Source organism: Dromaius novaehollandiae, chromosome W (genome assembly GCF_036370855.1).
Source record: "Dromaius novaehollandiae isolate bDroNov1 chromosome W, bDroNov1.hap1, whole genome shotgun sequence".
In the NCBI taxonomy this organism is placed as follows: Eukaryota; Metazoa; Chordata; class Aves; order Casuariiformes; family Dromaiidae; genus Dromaius; species Dromaius novaehollandiae.
The window spans coordinates 47,501,818-47,522,125 of NC_088130.1; the positions used below are offsets into that span (position 1 = coordinate 47,501,818).

Consider the following 20,308-nt stretch of genomic DNA (forward strand, 5'->3'; position numbering starts at 1 on the left):
TAGCCCAAATAGAATAATCTGGAGTGCCTGTTTGAATAGGAATATGAATTTTCTTTCCACAGCCAAAGTTACACTTTTTCCAGTCATTGTTTTGTTACAGAGTAGTCAACTGAGCAGGTAATTTCTTAGAAAAAGCATTAATGCCTCTTTCAGACAAGAAACTCTAGGGAAGAATACATAAATAAACTGATGTTTAGAGCTTTCTCTAGTGGCAACAAATTGTGTCTGCAATATGTTGTGTCATGTACTGATGCTGAAGAATGTATATGATACAGAAGAGCCATATTCTGTAAATGCTAGTGGCTTGCTTTCTCTAAAAAAAATTTTTAGAGTACTTGTAATACAATAAGGTTTTAATTCCAGAAGATGATTGGTGATAAATGGAAAAGACTTCCATGGTTAAATGAATGCTTGTTATTAACATGTCTCCTTTCTCTTCATTGATGCATTCAGTTTTGTTTTTACAGTCTTTTTAACATACCATGTGGGGCTTTTTGTAGCTTAAAAAGTTGCTTGTATGTTTTTATGAACCCGCTAAACTTAAACAGATTTCTTTAGAAAAATAATGTGGATACATTTTGCTTTCTTCAGGCTCAAGAATGTTAAAATAGAAATGCTTTCTTGAATTCCCTCTCCTGGCTCAAGTTACTAGGTGGTCCCAAGTTACCAGAAGTAAAATTTATAAATCTAACCCCTAGTCTAGACATTTTCCAGCACTGACTGCAGTTCAAAAAATATTAATGTCTAGCCGGGAAAGTGAAATTCCCCCCAGTGATTTTGCAAATGACTAGAAAGTTAACCTTTTGCCAACTGCTCCTTCTGTGCATAGAGGTTATTAAAAAGAATCCAGGCATTTATAACCAGGGCTTTTAAGACTGAAACACCTTGGCATGACCCTTTGTGTCTCCTTCTGTTTATTCAGGCTTGGCCTCTGTGGCTGGAATGTGTGAGCCTGAAAGGAGCTGCAGCATTAATGAAGACATTGGCCTAGGTTCAGCTTTTACCATTGCACATGAGATTGGTCACAAGTGAGTGAGTTTAAAAAAAGAATGAATTTTACTGTATCACCTTTTTAATAATAGTTTAATAATAGATACCATTTTTTCTGCTTGGCTGTACCATCTCTATTCTGGTGCTCTGTGTTTCTGTATATAGTATTCATGAGTGGCAGTGTATTTCACTTAGTATATATTACCAAAGGCTTTAACTTTAGAACTGAAGACTCATTGTTTACCCTTTGATTTCAGATTCCAGTTTAATCTGTGCTTTTGAGATTTGGCTCACAACCTTCCTACTCTGTTTCATATTTTTAAATATTTGGCTTTGAAAATTGTCTTTTTTCCCTTACTTTTGTCTGCCTTTCTTTGTGAAACAAAAGCAGTTAAAAGATAATTTTTTTGCTTTTCATTATTTTATCTTAAATATAATTCAGGCTATTTTGATGAAGACATTGCTTCTGTTTTCAGTATTTGTACATTAGGAGTCGTCTTTCACCCAAGCATGAAACACGTAAAACAGTCATAACATCACTTGTACTTTTGAAGCACCAGCATATCATTTTAAAGAACTTGGTGTTATAAAACAGTCCTAGATCTCAGTAGAGATTGGTCTTAAAGTATTTCGGGTCTTCCTTTGAAAGATAGTGCCATTAGTACTTTGTGATGACTATAAAAAAAATAGGCAGCTTCTATTATGATTCAAGAGGTTTCCTTTGTTTACATGGGTTGACCAACACTAAGTTATGGATGACATGTTTTTCCAATCATTAGCTGATGCAACTACTAAAAGTTCCAATGCAGACTGAAATGGAAACTATCAATCTGCTGATCAAAAGCAGGAGTTGGAAGTAAACACTTATTTCCAGCCCACCTATCATGCGAGATAATCACTGGGCAAGTATGATCTCATTTATATTATGTATGAAGAAAACACTGTAGTTGCACTGAAGTAGATGAATGCTATAATCCAAAGGCAATTGTGTAAGATCTTAACAAAAATAATTTAAAACAGATGTAATTTTCTTGATCTTCATTCCTCCCCTCCTTTTCCTTTACTTGCATGAGTTGTACAAGATAGGATAAGGGAAAGTATATTTCCACTCTTGAGGAAATAGCTCCTCTGAATAGCTAGTAGTTGTGAAATCCTTGCTTATTATTATCTTTTATGGTGATATGTGACCTTGTTGTGAATTGAAGTGACACATTTCACAAGAGAAAAATGTCTTCCAATACTACATCTGCATTCTAGTCTGTATGTCATACAACTATATATTTTATGTCAGTTATTTCACATATAAATGAACGTAATTTAAATGGTAGCTCATATACACAGCTATTTTATTATGCAAAGCTGGTATGATGACAACAGTTGCTTTACAGAGCTTAGACTTTGATTAGAATCTGAGAAAATATAGCCATAATATACTGTGATCACGGGATCTTTTTACTGTGTTTTCACTACTGTCTGTATCTTTTGGCTTCTTATACATAAGAAATCTCTGGTCTTTGAGACCTTCACCTCTTCCTGTAGCTTGCATGACACGTCAAACGCTGTTTTGAAGAAAAAACAGAAATGAAATTCATTAGGCTTTTTGTGATAGACATTGAATAAAAAAAGTTGCACTGCAAGCACTATGTTAAAAATAAACATGCCATGTAGATATCTTCAGTAAAGGCTGGGAAGAATATGTGGGCAAAAAATCCTCAAGCTTTATAATATTTTGAGCTATCCATGCATCACTTTCCATTACCCAAAATGAGACTAAAAGCCCCTGTGATTAAATCAAGAAAGTTATTATTTCCTCCTCACTTCCTCCTTATTTTCAAATTGAATAGGTATTATTAATTAATGAACTAGAAAGTGCTTGCCTATGTGAGTAAAAAAAAATGATTTCAAGGAGCATTGTAAGCTTTTTTTTCTGCGGATACACACAGTGATTGCTATTCTCTTCAGACCTACATGGGAAATGGGGAATTGGCTTTATTGTCAAATGGAAAATTGAAGCATTTAAGGGACATGTCTAGACTGAATATATACCATACACCAAAAAGCGCTAAATTAAATTAGGATGGGAGGAATGCTCTCGGAAAGATTATGTTTTTCTTAATTATATATTTGCCATGAAATACTGAAGTTGTAAAAAAAAGTTGAACTGAGGAATCAGATTTTGCGGTGATTAAAAGAAAAAAGTAATGATAAAACATATATTTTTATATTATCCACAGTTTCTCCAAAACTAGATTTGTAAGATTTCTCTGATGGAAGTATGGCTTAACTTGTTATTAGTTTTTAGCAGATTATTAAATTTTAGAGTGATGAGAAATCATTAGATCATCCCATCTGACTTTTTGTATATCATAGTTTATTAAATTTAACTCATTTACCCTTACGTTGATCCCAATAACTTTTATTTAGTTAAAGAATATTGTTCAGAAAGCACTTAGTCTTGAAGACTGAAAGAGACAGCTAGAGTGTGATTGTAATCATCAGTCATACTTTCTGTTAAATACTTAAAAGTAATTTTTTAAATATTTGGCTTTGGTTCCTCACCACTGGTAGCTCTCGTATGTGCATAATCCAGTTTTGGTGCAGATAAGCTGTGTGCAGTCAAAACTCTTAGCCTATGTTTGTTAAAGCCATTCGTATACTGTGACTGTCTTTGTGTTCCTTTCCTGAGGGTATAAAGGATAGTGTTAGACCAGCAGTTTCATGATTGTTTCTCCGTACTCATGGTTCTGAGAACAGGCTTGTGTTACCTTAATACTTCTATTCATCAGATATAATTCAAAGCGAGTCCTTCAGTCTTCAAAATAGTGTCTCTGGAAAGTTTATTTGTGATGCTTGACTTTCAGGCTGCTTAGATTCCTACCATCATACATTTTACACTGAAGAAATACTTGAGATTTCTGGTAAGCAAAAACCAAAACCAGTGTAGATTTCCCTTTTTGGCAGGACTGAGAATTGAATGGATATGCCCTGCATCTTGCATGAGTGTTGCAGTCGCTGAGTTGCTGCATGAAAAGGGACAGCTCCCTTAGATTTTCTCTTCTTAGTGAAGAAAGTGACTTTGCAGGCTTGCATATGGTATCTAAACCTCGGAGAAGGGTAAGATACAAGATCCATTCCCATCTTCAGTGTTTCCCTGTGGTTTGAGTTAGGTCGCTTCCCACTCAGTGTGCTTTTTTTGTGCATTGCTTTCTGAGCTGTCTAATGTGCGCCATGCACACTACTGGATGATTAGCTGAACTGATACGGAATTCCAGGTTCCATTGAAAGGGGTGTGTAGCTAAGGGTAGGTATTGTGGCCTTTGTTGTTGTAGTCCTATGGAATTAGCTGAGGTCTGGAAGCAAAATGAAAAAATGAAAAAGAAGAAATGAGAGAAAATAAAAGGAAAATATTTGAAATTTCAAATCATAGGGATTGTGGACAAGGCTTAGAACACAGACCTGGCCATAAAACTCAAGGAGTAGAGGAAGAGTTTACTAATGATAGATAGTTATTGAATGCTGTATGGAAGCAGCAGGGAGAAAAGGCTGGTGGGTAAAGTAATTTCTGAAAAATCAGCATTGTCTTGACTAATAGAAGATGTAATGAATTGAAATTCAGAGGGGTTTGGCAGTCATATCTCAATGGAAAGAAAGTTAAGGAAAAGCTATGGTCTAATGAAGTAAATTGTCTTAAAGATGAAAAAGAGTAGTATTTTCTAGCATGTATTTAGTTCTGAATTAGTTCATACAGCTAGAATGTGCCTGCAATTGTAGCATTCATTTTCATTCTGTATGCAAAGCAGGAAAATAACCTGAGTACCCCTGCTGCCTGTATGAGAAAGCTAGTGTTCAGTGCTGGAGCTGAAATTTCTAATCTAGGAAAATGTCTTCCTAGAGACATTTTCAGGGAAGCTGATACCCTTCCCTCCTTCTTCAGTAATCAGTGAACTTCATCTTCGATCTGTCAGACCTCAGCTGCATTTTAGGACCTCAGTTTTAGAATGATTTTTTTCCTAGAAAAAATGCTTATTCAAGGAATGTATGTGTTGTATAACCGGTAGGAAAATACTCCAATCTGAAATATTAGGCACACATATTTCAACCTTCAAAATACTGATCATAACTAGGATGAATTTTGCTAGCAACATTTACCATCAGGTCTCCCATGACCGTCAGGTCTCCCATGAACAAATCCCCAGTTGATGGTGTCATCATTGTTTTATGCACGATGGTGACATCTTCCATCTTTACAGCAAGGTTGACAGACCATTTCAGACCTACAGTGTGTGAGCACCTCAACACTAGAATGGCCAGCTTAGAAGCTTGCGATGCTTCAAGTTACTAATGTGCGAGAGCAAGTTCTATTCCAGACTCCTTGACTTACTGCCAGCTCAGTCAGTAAGAGTCACTGAACTATGTTAAAACTTGTCCCTGCTAAATACCTAAGGTCCATTTGGCTTTGGTTTCTTGTCCTATTATATTTAGAATAATCCCTTTAAATTTTAGGGACAGTTTAAGTAAAGTTAAACAGGTTTTCTTTTTTTGGTTAAGAGAGTAAATTGACTGGAAAAATCACATAGGACCATATGGTCGTATCTTTCCTCTTTTGTTTAAAGGAACATTGTTTTATGTCTGCCATTGTTATATTGCAGGTATAAAAGCATGCAACTTGTATAAATGTAAAAAATCTTCATTGGGACTTTCATTTTAATAATGTATTGTGCATATTGCCTGAAATGTCATAAACATGAGGCTAGAAAAACAATTCTGGTTTCTGTACTGTGTTTAGGTTTACAATATGAAGTCTAAATATGTGGAAAATACTACTTGAAATATAGAATTAGCAATACTAAAATCATTTGTCTTATATTAAAGCATTCTAATCAAGGAAAAGGAATGTAATAACATTTCACAGATCCTAACAAAAGTGTAAGTAGAATAAATGGGGGTGAAGAGGAAGGTTACAGTAACCTTCAGGGCATCATGAATTTCTGAAGGAAATCTGAGCCTCAGAAGTTTGCTTCCTGATTAGAGGCAGTACATTCCACTTTGACCTATAGTGTTCAGCTCTGTTGCATTCAGACTCCTGCTTTGTGTAGCACGGAAACATTACTTGACGTTACTCTTGTGACGTGAAAACTGAATAGCTATGGCAGTGTTAACCTGGAGGAGAAATTTGTGCTCTACTTTTTTTCCTAAGATTCTCATAGAAATCTGCCATTTCCCCATAATAAAGTTCAAGTTTCTGAATCAGCTGTATTTTTTTCAGTAAATTGAAATTTGCAGTGTTTTGAAGAGCTTCAGAAGTTATTTAATACTAAATTATGTTAATATAGCAAAATTGTATTTGATTGTGTTTGATCATCAGCCATACCTCAGAAGAAGAATGACATAGAAAGTAAATGTGAGAAATGTTAAGATAAAAGAATGCAAAAATTATGTTTAATTTCATGGCAGGTATGCTTCTTATAAAGCTACATTATTCAATAAATGCTTCCCAAATTTTCAGAAAAGTAGTATGTTTAACCAAAAGCAAAGTTGGGAATTCTGCATTGCTTCAGAATAAAGGATTAGGGATGCTCCAAACCATATAATGATCTCCAAATACAGGAAATCAGCAGTTAAGGTTAAAATCCACACTAAGACATGGAAATACAAAGTGAAGTAGCGAAATAATCTTGATCCCTCCCTTGAGGGGAACAATGCAATATGATGTAGTTATGATAAATGAATATCAATGTTTGTGGTCCCAAGTTAAAATAATCTGATTTTCAAGACCATACTTTTTTATTCTTTTCTTCGTCATGTCATTTAAAAGTGAGTTGCAATTTGCATGCAATTATGAAGCTATAACCAATGCTTTTATAACATTGGCTAGAAATACAAGTAGGTCTTTTAAACAGAGAGAAAGGGGAGAACAGTCTCTTATGACAGTGTGTGGAGGATATGGTTAAAAAAAAAAAGTTCTGGCCTTTTATTACTACAAAAACATAAGATATGAAGATAGCACTTTTTCCAAAAAACGTACCAGTTGATAACATCATATCAATTTAGAAGTATTTATCTACTAATCGGCATGAAAGTAATTAAGAAAATTGTCATATTTATCCATACAGAAATTGCTGCATGGGTTACGTGAAGTTCACGTGTCCAGTATTGTAGGAAAATTTCTTTATTTGTTAGTAGTAGATTTTGTTCAAATTATCACTTTCTTGGTTGAACAAGATTAATACTGAATCTCTTTCTAATCCTAATACTTCTTCCTTCCACCTTTGTGTAAGTTCTAATGTCACTAAGAAAAGACAATTGAAAACTATAGATTTTTACAGATATAATAAAGCTGACTTTGGTAGTTTCCTTATGTTTTCAATTTAGATTGTAAATAGACTTTCAGTGAATAGATATTCTAAGCCATATGAATATACTCCTTATTAATCGTTTAATTAGATAAAATACCAAATTTCTAAAGATTTAAGTGACATCATTTAATAGTTACTGGAACAAACACAAAGTAAAGTAGAAGTAAAATGAATATAGAGTTTATGAAAAAAAGGATAAGTCTTGTCTAAGCAGTAACTTTAAAAGCTGGCAGTTTTTACAAGCAAATTCTTATTTGCTCCCTAGATCATATATCTAATGTGCAAAATACTTGTTCAAGCATGCCTTTCATCTTACCACTGTATTAGAGCTTTATTGTTAGAAATTTTTAAAGGACTCTTCACTTGTGCACTTTTATGTCCCTCCCCTGACTCTTGCTTCATTTTCTGTAAATCTTTCAAGGGCAGTGTGTCCAAGTGACATGCTGAAGCAATCAAGGAAGATCTACAAACATACCTGGGTCAAGATGCTCAGCTTGAAAATGATTCATTTCACTCTTAGTATATATGTTTATTTTGTCTTTTTTTAGTGCAAACACTTAGTATAAAACTTCTTAAGGTTAAACTTTGTCTCTTTTCTCCCTTAAAAAGAATGGGCTCTTTTTCAAAAGAGTTATGGGTAGTTATACAACTGTAAATTGGTGTCAGGTAGTGGACAAGAAGATCAAGAGCTTGATTTTACAATATTTCTCCTTCACTTGTATTTTTGTAGCTTTGTTGCCTCAAAGAGGCATCTTGAGATGACTCAAGATTCTCCACCTCCTGTACTTTCTTCCCAACCCTGTTAAACAAGTGGCAGAACAAATTAAGGGCCACTTTAACAGGATTAGGCCAGATTCTCCCATGCCTACTGTAAGTGAACAAAAATATGAATGTCCCCTATTGTATTTGGAGAAAAGAAAAATTAGAGACCGCTGCAGTTCTTGGTGTTCCAAACTGTAAGAAAACTAGGAAATGGCTTGATACACAAATCTCTAGCACTACAGTTGGAAGGCAGAGATAATTGATTGCCTGCAAAGAGTGAGAAAAGCAATTCACATGAGTAGCACACTTCATATAACTTCAGTGCCAGAAAAATACTTGATATATAAAATAAACCTCTGTGAGCAGTACTGAGGACCATTCAGATTGTTTTGGATCTGTCTTCTCTGAATCTTAAGTGTTTAGGTAATAAATCAAGACAGAAGCATCCTGGCTGTCTCACAAAAATAGCTGCTATCATTTCAAATGCATAAGCAGTACCTCTTTTGGCAACTATAACAATCAGAATTTAGAACCACCCAACAAATCAGCAACCTCATCTTAGATAAAAATGAAATTGTCGGGACTTGGGAGAGAGGTGTCTGCAGTATTGTTGTTTCACAAGATAAAAGAAGGATAAAGGAGAAGTGTACATTCCCGTCCTTCACTTTTATCCCAGGGTCTCTGGTTATCTATTGCCTTTTTATTCAGTGCAGCTGAGACCAGTTACCTCCTCTGTGATTTTTGAGGTCAGATCTTAAGTTGGATGTGTAGTACAAATATTTCTTTCAGATACAAGGCAAAACAGATTGCCAAGAAAAAGGAATCCATTCCATTGCAGATGCTAGTAAATGAAACGGACATGCAGCACTAGGCAGAGGTGCCACCTTCTTAGCATTTCTAAGAAATATACCAACTACAGAGAAATTTCAGGAGAGTTTCAGTTATGATTTTAAAGCTCTTTGGGCTGCTGCATTGCATAGTTCTTATGTAATGTAGACTCTCTTTGGAAAAGAAGAGCTATAATGCTTGAAGAAAAACAGTGGTTCAGGGGTGCTCTGCCAAACACTTTTCCTTATAGTTTCATGACATGGTAGGCAGAAAGATAGAAAAACTTCATAGAAAAACTCCTGTGTATTACTTAAGACTTCTGACTGTCTCCTTGCTCATCTGGCTGTTCTTTTAAAACCAGAATTGTACTGTTAGTTTTAGACAGGTTGTTTAAGCCAGCAAAAAAAAAATACAGTCTGCATCTGTTTAGGCAGTTTGAAATAGGTAAGTAAATTATACCAGTGGCTCCATAAGGAACATTTTGTGTTCCCACCTTTCTTCCTTGCCTTCCCACTCGAATCTAATTGCAAACTTGCTTTTGTAAAAGAGGTAGCCTGAGTGTAATGATGACCAAATATAAATGACATGCTCTCATGGAAATAAAGCTGGTACTTTGGTCAGAAACATGTTTCCTCTGCAGTCATGGCCATAAGGGTGAAAATTACTGGACTGTAATGGCATACTGCCACTACCATCTTTGGAAAAAAATGACAGTAATTGCAAACCCCCTTTCCAGCCATCAGAAAAAATTACCTGCACTAATCATCAGTTTCGTATTAAATTCAGAAGCAAGAGCAAATGGAAGAGCCTTCTCAGAAGTGAATAGATTATTTAGATGAATAAATATTCAGAAAAAAAGAAATGAATCTACCAGCAGCTTATGAAAAGGCCTTGAGTTCCTGTGCACATCAGGAATAGCAGCTTCCATTTGCAGACATACTTTTTATGAGACATACCACTGCTACCATCAGCAACAACATCTTTTTCACAAGGAAAACTTGTAGAACAAGGAAAGCTATTAAAGTATAAAATCTGTTCATTTTTTGATAGGCCCAAAGGCTGCAAATCACATTTGGACTCTTTCATTTCCAGACAGTTGGAGTCTGCCTGTGTTATTTCTTTGACAGTTGAAATACATTAGCTATGAATATCTGGCTATCAGAAATAGTCAGCATGATCCAGTTCAACTCTTTTCCACTTCCCAATATGCTCATTTATATGAGACTCATTTGCAAAGATTGTTAAAACCTGAGGTTTTCTGTTTTAAGAAATTATACAGACATAATTCAAAAGAAAAGGTTTCTGTTTGAGGCATTCCTAATTCTAGAAAATGATGGCAGCTGAGAATTAGGCCAGTAAGCTACTTTTTCCATTGTAAAATTCTGATTCAGTTTGTTGCATTGACATCCAACTCCTTCCCTCCCAATATGTATATCGATATTGAAGAGCGATTGAATAACAATTAACAATGGTCTGAAGGTTTCACTACAGCATGTATGTTGCTCAGATAGGAGTTGTGTTTAGAGCTGTACATTTACTATATGCCAGGGAGTATTCTCCATTTATGGTGGTAATAACCTAAGATGTCAGTCAGACCTTTCTCATTTATAATACAGCATATGGTTTCCTGTATTTATGAGACACCACATGCTAGACTGGATGCAGGCAGACATTGCTATAGACTTTGTATTCCACAGGGAAATATCCCATAGGCATGGAAGTGATGCTTTTTTCGCTGATCAGGTCCTTCCCCAACCTAGAGGAAACCTCCATCAGATAAATTCACTGAGGTTCCTTTTCGTTTATCAGTGGTATTAATGATTGTTGGGAGGAACATTTTGGTATACCTCGTGCTTTTAGGTCGTAATGGTCAGCTAAAGAGGTGGAACAGTACCCAGTGTCTTGGAGCTCAGAGTAACATGCAGGTCTCATGTTTTTATACCACATTCTGGAACAATAGGTTCAGATTAATTTGACAACACTGTCACTGTTTTCAGTAAAGAAAGTAGTATGAAATACTCTTTTGTCTGTAGAGAGATAGCCAGCCACTAATGTACCATCAGTTGTGTCTTTTGGCGATCAGCCTTGAAAGTTTCTAGAAGATCAGAATGGACTGCCTCAATACATTCTTGTTCCTGAATGATGAAAAAGAAATCAGGGAATCAGTCTTTTTAGCATTTGTAATACGGAAGGCTCCAGAGACTGAGTTTTTTGTAAAACACATAAAGAAGTGACAGTTTCACTGCTCCAGGTGTGTAGAAGTTCAGTTCTGGCATTTGCTTTGACTGCTTTTTCATCCCATGGTCAGGGAAGCGTTTATGTGTCTCACTGCCTGTCCCTCTAATTTCGTAAGTCTTGTGCCATGTTTGGAAAGGAAGACCTAATTTGGTCAATGGTTAATATTTAAGAAATAGGTTATATTCCCCCAATATAGATTGATTGAGAGGGAATTCATCGAAGGCAAACTAAGAAAATGGAATTATAAAAACGTATGCTATAGAGAAGGTTCTCATTGTGCATATTCTCTTCAAGTGCTTCATTTATGTCAGGTCAGTCAGGCATATTTCATTGATTGTTTAGGAATAATGGTAATAATTTCATTAAAGATAGTCTTACACATGTAATGAAAATCTTTTGAATTAGATGCTCAGTGAGTTAACTTCTTGTTTTAATTTGATTATTATATTGGCCATCTATAGCTCCAAGGGTTTATTTCAGATTCCCAGGGCATAAGGATTCTTTTGCCATATTTCTCTTTTCAAAGTCATATCATCTTTGTTGAAAGTTAAGAAATTTGTCGTCCGGAAACCTCTGTTAGCCAAATGCCACCCAGAGATTTCTTCCTGTGTATTCCACTGATCTTAAGTCTCCTTCACTCTTAAGTTCCATGATGAAGGGGACTTAAAATAGAAAGGCTCCAAGTCTCATCCATGTGAGTGGATACATAGAGGGAGCATGCATATAGAGCATGGGCCTGGGAATTGCAAAACCCAAGTTCTCCTTGAACTTTCATTGGCTACTGTGTGCAGATACTGGACTATTACAGAAACATCACCTACTCCCTATTTGTCTCTGTTTACTAATCCAGGTGCCTCAATATATAGTCCTTATTCAGGTAAAATACCTAAATTAGGACCAACTTCCTTTAATTTATGTTGCAAGAATATTGTGAAACTATTTTTAAAAAGCTTTATAAGATAAGTAAAATGCTTTCAAAACTCTGGGAAAAAAAAAAAAAGAAAAGTGCCAAACAATTGTGCAGTATTCTGAGATCTGACTAAACTAGAGTTTAATTGATCCTACTTCTCCGCTTACAGTTCTGCTGTACTAAGAGTGTTCTTTTAGGTCCAGACGTGACCTTTGTAAAAATCACGTTAAGTTTGAAGAGATGCCTGATTCTGCAGAAAAGTAATGAGCTGTTTTTCTCCTCCTCTTTTGGGCAGTTTTGGTATGAATCATGATGGAATTGGAAATTCCTGTGGGACCAAAGGTCATGAAGCAGCAAAGCTAATGGCAGCTCATATTACAGCAAACACCAACCCTTTCTCTTGGTCAGCCTGCAGTCGGGATTACATCACCAGTTTTTTGGAGTAAGTAATCTGTCAAGAAAAACGATAAATTCCAAAAATTCACACCTTTCAGAATAAATAGTTGGTGGAGCTACAGTGACCTTTTCTAATAGTTTACAATTTTAGGATGAAAAGACAAAAGTGTAACAAGTCACTTCAGATTTTCATATTGCAAAGTATTTTTTCTATGTAATGGCAAAAGCTTCTTCTGCTGCATTCTTAACCTCACAGTTCTCATTTTTGATCTATTCAAAACATTTTGAAGTGCTGACCACGTTTCATTACTTCATTAATCTGAAGGTAAGAAATAGAAAGGGGAGGAATATAGAGAGTATTTTGTTAAATACATGCTCAATGTGAGGCAATCTGTTTAAGAGAACATGGTTCTATCCCTGTTCCTCCTAAATTTCATTTTCCTGTTTTGTTACTAAGTCTTCTATTTTTTTTTTCAATCAGTGTCCTTTAATACCCCTCGTAAGAATATGAAGGTCAAGAAGAGAATGGGATAGATTTTTATATTAATAACTTAAAAATGAGCTAAATTGTGCTAATTGTGTGGTGATTTTTATCCAGAAATACATTTTTGTTTTTATGCTACCGGGAAATTTTGCTTCTATTAAAAAAAATTAAAACAGTCAAAATATGTTAGTCACAAAAATGTGCTGATTGGTATACATTGGTATACATGATGCATAATGAAGCCTTTTTATGTAATTTACATTGTGGAAGACAGACACCAAAGTACTGTGACTTCACTGAGAATAGATTCATAACAGGAGTTTTTTAAATGTGTGTTACATAGGGGCTTTATGGAGGTAAACTGCAATTGTTTGATAGGCTCAGTGTCATCAGTGCAATCATTCCTTTAAGAAATAAAGGTTGTTTAATAATTCAGTTACTTACTATGTTGTAGGAGGTAGACTTAAACTAAGCCTAAATCAGTGGTCTAACCACTAGACTACAATGAACAAAATGAGCTTCTGCTCCTCTTTTAGAGATCTAACTTCAGAATAAGGTGCTGTATGCTCAATCTTATCTGGACCCATCCAAACCAGTAGTATTTGCGCTTTATTGGTTCTAACACAGCTTCCCACGCACTGTACAGGAGCATCAATTTGTTCTAAAGAGGTGCTTAGACTCCATAAAGAGTCAGTGGACAATTTCATGTTGATATTAGGCGTTGTTCAGATGAATGTACTTCTTTTCAGTTACTGTTATCAGTTTAAGGCAGTTTGTATCACCCCACTGAGCTATCCACTGGCATTTTGTGTACTGCAGTGTTTGGGATGACTGCCTAAACTAAAGTATGCTGACTAAATCATCCTACATATATTTGTGGTACATGTTTCTCAGAATATAAATCAGTTTTCTGATAAGAAATATATATGCATTCATTTAACACAGATTAAAGGAAAAACTAGACAAGGTCATCTTGTTTTATCACTGCCAATCACTTCTGTCAATGCAATGCTGTCTATTCCCTTTAGTATTCTTTCTGGTGTCTTATGCAATTTAGTTTTAACTATGACCAAGAATGGGATTTTTCATCTCTTCTGGGAGATTATTTCCCACCTTAGTAGTTCTGACTATCAGCTTACATTTCAACTATTTTTCTTGTAGTATTTGGAGGTTTGTTTCTCACTATAAGAGTTCTATTATTCTCAGTCTTGTCTTGCCTTTACTTGTTGCTCTCTTTTGAACTCCCTTTTGAACTCATTATTGTCCTGAAAATATCTTGTCTGTAGATGAAGATGTTATTCCACAGGTAGTTAAAGCAGTTGTTTCTTATTTATGGGTTTAAAGAAACACGTGGTGAAATTCTATGGCTTGCGTTATGCTGCAAACAGAACAGGTCAGAGCATTTGATCATAATGGTCCTTCATGGTTTTAAATTTCAGTCTGGATGAACTTCCTTGTTACTTAGCTTGATGCCTCTGTGTAGGTAGTGATCTTTTAACTTTTTACTGTATCAGTTTAAAAACATGTTTAGCTTGTGTCTTTACTACTTTGTTACATTTAATTTTTTATGTGTTATTTACTCTAAGTATCTTCCTTATTCTTTTCCATTACCCATGTTTGATTCACTATTAAGTTTCAGTTTTAAGTCAGTGAGGTTCCACTGAAATTGTAGTTACGCTAGCATAAAGGCATAATAGTGCTCTGGTGAATCTGTTCCCGTAGTTCTAATCTTGTTAAATTTTTTGAGATACTTCTTTATCATTGTCTGTGTTTGCAACTCTTGTCAAATTAGTACCATCTGTGAATTTCATAAAAATCATTTTTGAAGATACTAGATGATACTTGAACCCTAGAAATAATTCCAGTAATAGGTTACTTTTTATGATATTTCAGTTATGTTTTTATAACCCAGAATACAGATGTTATTTTTTTTCAAAGTCACCTTGGATAAACATTGTTTTATGCATTTCAATTATGAATGGATTTTCCAATTGCATAAGATACATTGTTATATAATGTACCAAGAGCCAGAGATACTTCTTAATCTACTAATTTTATAATCTATAAAAAAATTCTCAAAGGTGATCTGTTCATTATAAATCCATGCTGCTTATTGTTTGTGTTTCTAATATCCTCTAAATGCATAGATGATTTTTTTCTTAAAATAGTTGTTGCATTACTTCACAAAGTAGAATAGTCTGCATCAGAATCAATCTTTTTTCCCCTGTAAAACTATAGTTTATTTTTCCTAAGTTTCTAGTGCTATGCCTCCCCAGCTTTTCATGTAATTTCCTCAGTGACAGCAGGAAGCTGTTAAGATGCCAGTTACACAGGTACCTGCAGGAAGCCAAAATCAATTCTTTTTTACCCATTCACATCTTTCCTTGCGGCAGAACATCTTTTAGAGCAGAGGCTTATCTATTGCAAGTCCTCATCAGAGAGCAAGAAGCAAGGAAAGAAAGAGAATTTCATGTGGTAGCAATTCCCTGTCTGCCCCCATATAGCAGAACAGTCTGCATCCAGAAAGGAAAAATGTTTCCATTTTCTTGTAATACTTCTTCATAATTTAGCAACAGATGAGGAAAATGCTGATTTAGAGCTCTAGAGGCAAAGCCTCAAGACCCTGTCATTTGTGTCTGCATATGCTTAATCCCAGATGTGTTAAACTCTGCCCTCTTTCCCTCCATTTTTCTCAAGAATGGGAAAACAGCAGAGACAAGACTCAAAAGACCACAAACAAGGATGACAATTGCTTTTTCTGTGCACAGTGGGTATGGCTAGTTTAGGACTCATTTAGCTATGTCTGAAAAGAAAAGTACAGCATGGTGGAATGAAATGCAGAGATGACCAAGTTAGCAGAAACCTGAGCCAGTGAGTCTGTATGACATATCACAAGAGCTTTTGGATTTATCGGCTTGGGTCTGGATGTAGTCCAGCTAAGTTAGGGCAGGGCTGTCATGGTGCCAGGATAATGCAGCTGGAATGCATTCAGCCTGAAGCTGGTAAAGTGTTCACAATGTTACAAGTAAGGTAGATCCATGCAGGTTTACCAATTTGGGTCACCACTTGCTAAGGTATTTTTGCACAGTACACCATTTCACAGGATAGACAAAGCCCTTCTGTACTTTCTCATCATGCAGAAGCATTTTGAAACAGAACTCATCCTGGTGATACTCAAAGGAGGGCTCAGCTTCACCTTCCTCTTCCTCAAGACTTTCTAAAAACTGCACCCAGATGTAAATTTTCCAGACTTAGGACAAACAGAAGAAATTGAGGAATAGCCATTAAATATCACTTGGAAGATACCAGTTCAGTCAGACGCTGCTTAGGAAAACTGTTTATTTTGCAGGATGACCAGGTAGAGGATGGAAGTGACTGTAAGGATAGTAATAAAGGCAAAGCAAAGCTGTGTATTGTTAACAGAGCTATCAGAGCTCCCAAGAAGGAAGACCAGCCAGCACAGGTTTGAAATGGCCATATTTTGTAACTATGGGAAAGACTTTTCTAAAGCAAGTGCCATTTTTCTGGGAAAACCATTTATTCTAGCATATAATACGTTGTTGTCTGTCAACCATTATGTTAGGGTGGAAGACTGGCAAAGTGCTGATAAATTCTTTACAATGGCTTTACATTTCTCTAACCTTTTATGGAATTAAATGCAAAAGTGCTCACTGAGAATCAAAGGTTTGGTGAGCAGTGTCAGAGGACAAAGATTCCTGTGAGAATGGTAAAAATCCTCAAATATAGTTTATAGGAAAAATGAATGAACCCTGAAGATACTATGTGTGATGTAAAACCAATCATTTTAAATTTCATTCTGTGCAGCATATATATACTTATATATGTATGTAGCATTCTATATGCAAAATGTATTTAGACAGTGTGCCTATTATAGCCATGCAGATCCCTAGACTTTAAAAAGGGAACTTTTTACTTAAAATTCTTTATTCAGTTACTTTTATATTTTGTAGTACCATAATTTGGATGATTTCTGGAATCGTTGCTTAATTTTGCCTGAGCCAGATAGGAGAGTGTGTTACAAGAAGCCAGATGGCCAGCTCTGTCTTTCAAAGGCTGATTGTCTTTTGAAGAGGAATGGAGAAGAACCAAGAGTCTTCAAATAAGTAAGATTTAACACAGGAAATTCTTGGAGAGTCTCTAGGATTACCATACAGCAGGATTTAGATCTCAAAGACTACACCTTTCTAACTCTGGAAAAAGGAGCCAAACTATCTGTGTCCAAGCAAGTGTGTATAGAGAATATCAAATATGTTCCAATGCCTGTGTCCAGGTATCATCTGGGCCTTAGATTTTGGACATACAAATGGATATGCAAGATAAATAAAGGATACTTATATATTTGCCTAATATGCTGCCTATGGCAGATTAGCCAATCTCCAGATTCTCCAGATACTCCAGAGATCTAAATTAACTTTTAAAAAGTACAAACTAAGACTAGTTTTGTAAGGTCACATCTGTTGTATCTAAATTCCATATCTCCCTCACCGAATCACTGCAGAGAATTTACTATTCAGTGTTACCTATTGACCTATACTTCAGGTTATAATTTGCCTCTTTTTTCTTTTACTTTAAAGCTTACTAGGAGAATTTTTTAGCCAACAGTTATTTTGGTAAAAAGGATACATTCTCATTTATTGTAGATTCCCAAACTTCAAGAGTCAGTATTTTGTTTAAAAGGCTTCCTAATTAAAAAAAAGAGAACCAATTTCTGTAAACATGGGCTCACAATATGGTTTTGAATGTTGACTTGGCAAGTAAGAGTCTTTGTCTACCTTTTGGGTTATTTAAATGTAAACAAATTTCAGTGAGCCAAACCAACAGACAGCTTCCACTAACTTTTTTGTAGAAATGTTTGATAAAACTAAAAAAAATCCCGACAAATTGGTCCAGTATTTTATAGCTTAATATCTCCCAAACTCTTAAGGCCAGATACGTTGGTGGACCAATAGACTTTTCCTAATATGGCTCCTGGATAAGTATTCAAAAAAAAAAAAAAGGAACACTTTGGATTGCAGATCATATTGGGGAGAGAAAACATCATTAAAGAAATAGCAATTTTTTTTACTACCAAGCAAAAGAAAAATTGATATTTACAACAATATTGTAGAAAATTAAAGAGTCTTTGAGGTGAAGTAGATAATCAGTCATAGTGTCAGGCCTGCATAAAAGATTGGAAGCAAGTACAAATTATCGTCAAAGAGAGAGATTCCTCAATCCATATCTATATTTGAATTTCTCTAAAGTTGAACTCAGTATTCAGTAATCCTATTCTGGTTCATTTTAATTTTAAACATACCACCTTAAATCACAGTTCCAGTACTCAAGCCCCGATTCCACAAATATTTATGCATTGTTATCTTTAGCAAGATAACAAGTGAGCAGTCTCAAGAGTTTATTCCTTAATGTAAAATTAAATGAATTTTTTAAACCTGTGTAAGAATATATCCTGGTACTCACTAAAAATCAGTTTTTACTCAGGAAAAATATGTAGTATGAAGTAAGGATTCTAATAGGAGCCAAATGTTATATATGCACATACAAATAATGCATATTTTTATATGTGTATGTGTATATATAATGCACCATATTTATAGTTAATATATTTTACTGTTGGTATACGTGAACATAACTCAAAAGATAAATGTAACATATATGAAATTTCCCACATTTTTATCAGTAATTCTGTAATAGAATTAAATGTATTGTATATAGTCTATCTGTATGTTTGTACAGCTATAATAGATCATTAAAATATTTACAGTAAATTTAGTATGTGATTGTTAGTCATAGTTTGCATTGTATTCCTCATCGTTATTATAAATGAGCCAATTTTTTAGCATTTAAAACCTACTTTCAATGTCAGTGTTCTGGGATATTTTCCTCAACCATCGAAGGAGTTATGTTCTACTGTGTATGTTGCTGAGATATTTGGGAATAGGTATATTGTAATATGAGCATAAACTATGGAAGGTCTACATGCATAGTTTTGGCATTTTTTCTTCAGAGCTTTGACTATAGAAGTGGTGTCCTCACAGATGCCTTCATTGAGTCTCATCAGGATTATCTACTCCCTCTTAAAAAAATGTAAATGCTCTCATGGGGATATCCTGCAAGATCTCTTGACTTTATATGTGCTACCTGCATAAGATAAAATCACAAAGTGCAAAACTGATTCCAAGGAAAAATTTTCTAAAATTGCAGAGATGAAGGTGTTGGGGCATTCTTTCCCTTCTCGTTATCTCTTTTACATCTGCACAATGTTTGGTTTTTTGTCTTTTCACTTTCATATGCCGAATGATTACTGTTAGATCTCAGTTTAGAAATGCTCCAATATCTTTATTCATTAGGTACCTTTTTGCTTCATTCAAGATTTAGCAGAAATCTTTTCTGAAGTATCTGGGTTTTGTGTTGGTGGAGCAAAGAGAAAGGGAGAAGATGAGGGACATAGACTCAAGACACCATTTCTGAGTCCAGTAGAAATTTTCTGGAAAGGTTGTAAAGATCCTCACTGTGTTAATCTTTTGTGCGCAGATTTGGTGAGACACTTGATTGCCAGTGGGAAGTCCCTGGTTTCATGACTCTGTTTTATAACATTTGCTATTTCTTTTCCAAAATACTTCAGTTCACACAGTACAGTATCAGGTTCTTATACTAAGTTTGTAAAATGTGTTGATTTTGTCCAAGTACCTTGAGAGAAATAATAGAACGGAAGCAGAAGGAAAAAGAGAAACAAATTTTCAGTCTGGAAGATGGTGACGTAATATAGTCAGTAAGTGAATGACCACTTGCTAGTCATTTTCTTGCTTTTTTACTACTATAACAATATTTCATTTTAATGAAAATGGTGTCATTAGAGCAGAGCAGGCATTTTTTTTCTACAAGGATTTTGACTTCCATTTTATGAAATTAGCATTTAATATTTATTTCTACAATTTTATGTCTCGTAGGGTAGATACAGAGTTAAGTTTAGAGGTTCAGTGCATTTAAAGATTAAGATCTGATTCTGTAATCTAATCTGTGCAGCGATCCATATGCCTATGGAAAGAGTCACTGAAGGTAATGAGAGTTTTTAAACGCTGTGTCCTTGCCTACCTGTTTACAGGAATCAAAATTTACAGACCAAACTCTGCACTACTGGAGTCTGTGGAAATATTCCTATCATGTACAATACTAGCTGGAGCTCTTGTTAAATGCTATACTTTTCACTGCTTGTTTAAGCAAAGTTCCTGTTTGCAGTTTGGTCTGAATAATGCAGAAGGATCAGATTGTATTTGAGTTACTTCCATATTGCAGTTATTAATGTGTACTCTTCATACACAGAAA

At 35.1% G+C, this 20,308-nt stretch overlaps 1 protein-coding gene across 8 annotated transcripts in view; it reads left to right on the top strand.

Annotated features, from left to right (window-relative positions):
• Positions 1-20,308, top strand: part of ADAMTS6 (ADAM metallopeptidase with thrombospondin type 1 motif 6) — a 165,053-nt gene that overhangs the window by 67,174 nt on the left and 77,571 nt on the right. For all 8 annotated transcript variants that reach the window (XM_026106722.2, XM_026106716.2, XM_026106717.2 and 5 more), the window contains 2 exons: positions 923-1,028; positions 12,380-12,526. In XM_026106722.2, coding sequence (XP_025962507.1) covers positions 923-1,028; positions 12,380-12,526 — 253 coding nt within the window. The remainder of the gene's footprint in view (positions 1-922; positions 1,029-12,379; positions 12,527-20,308) is intronic.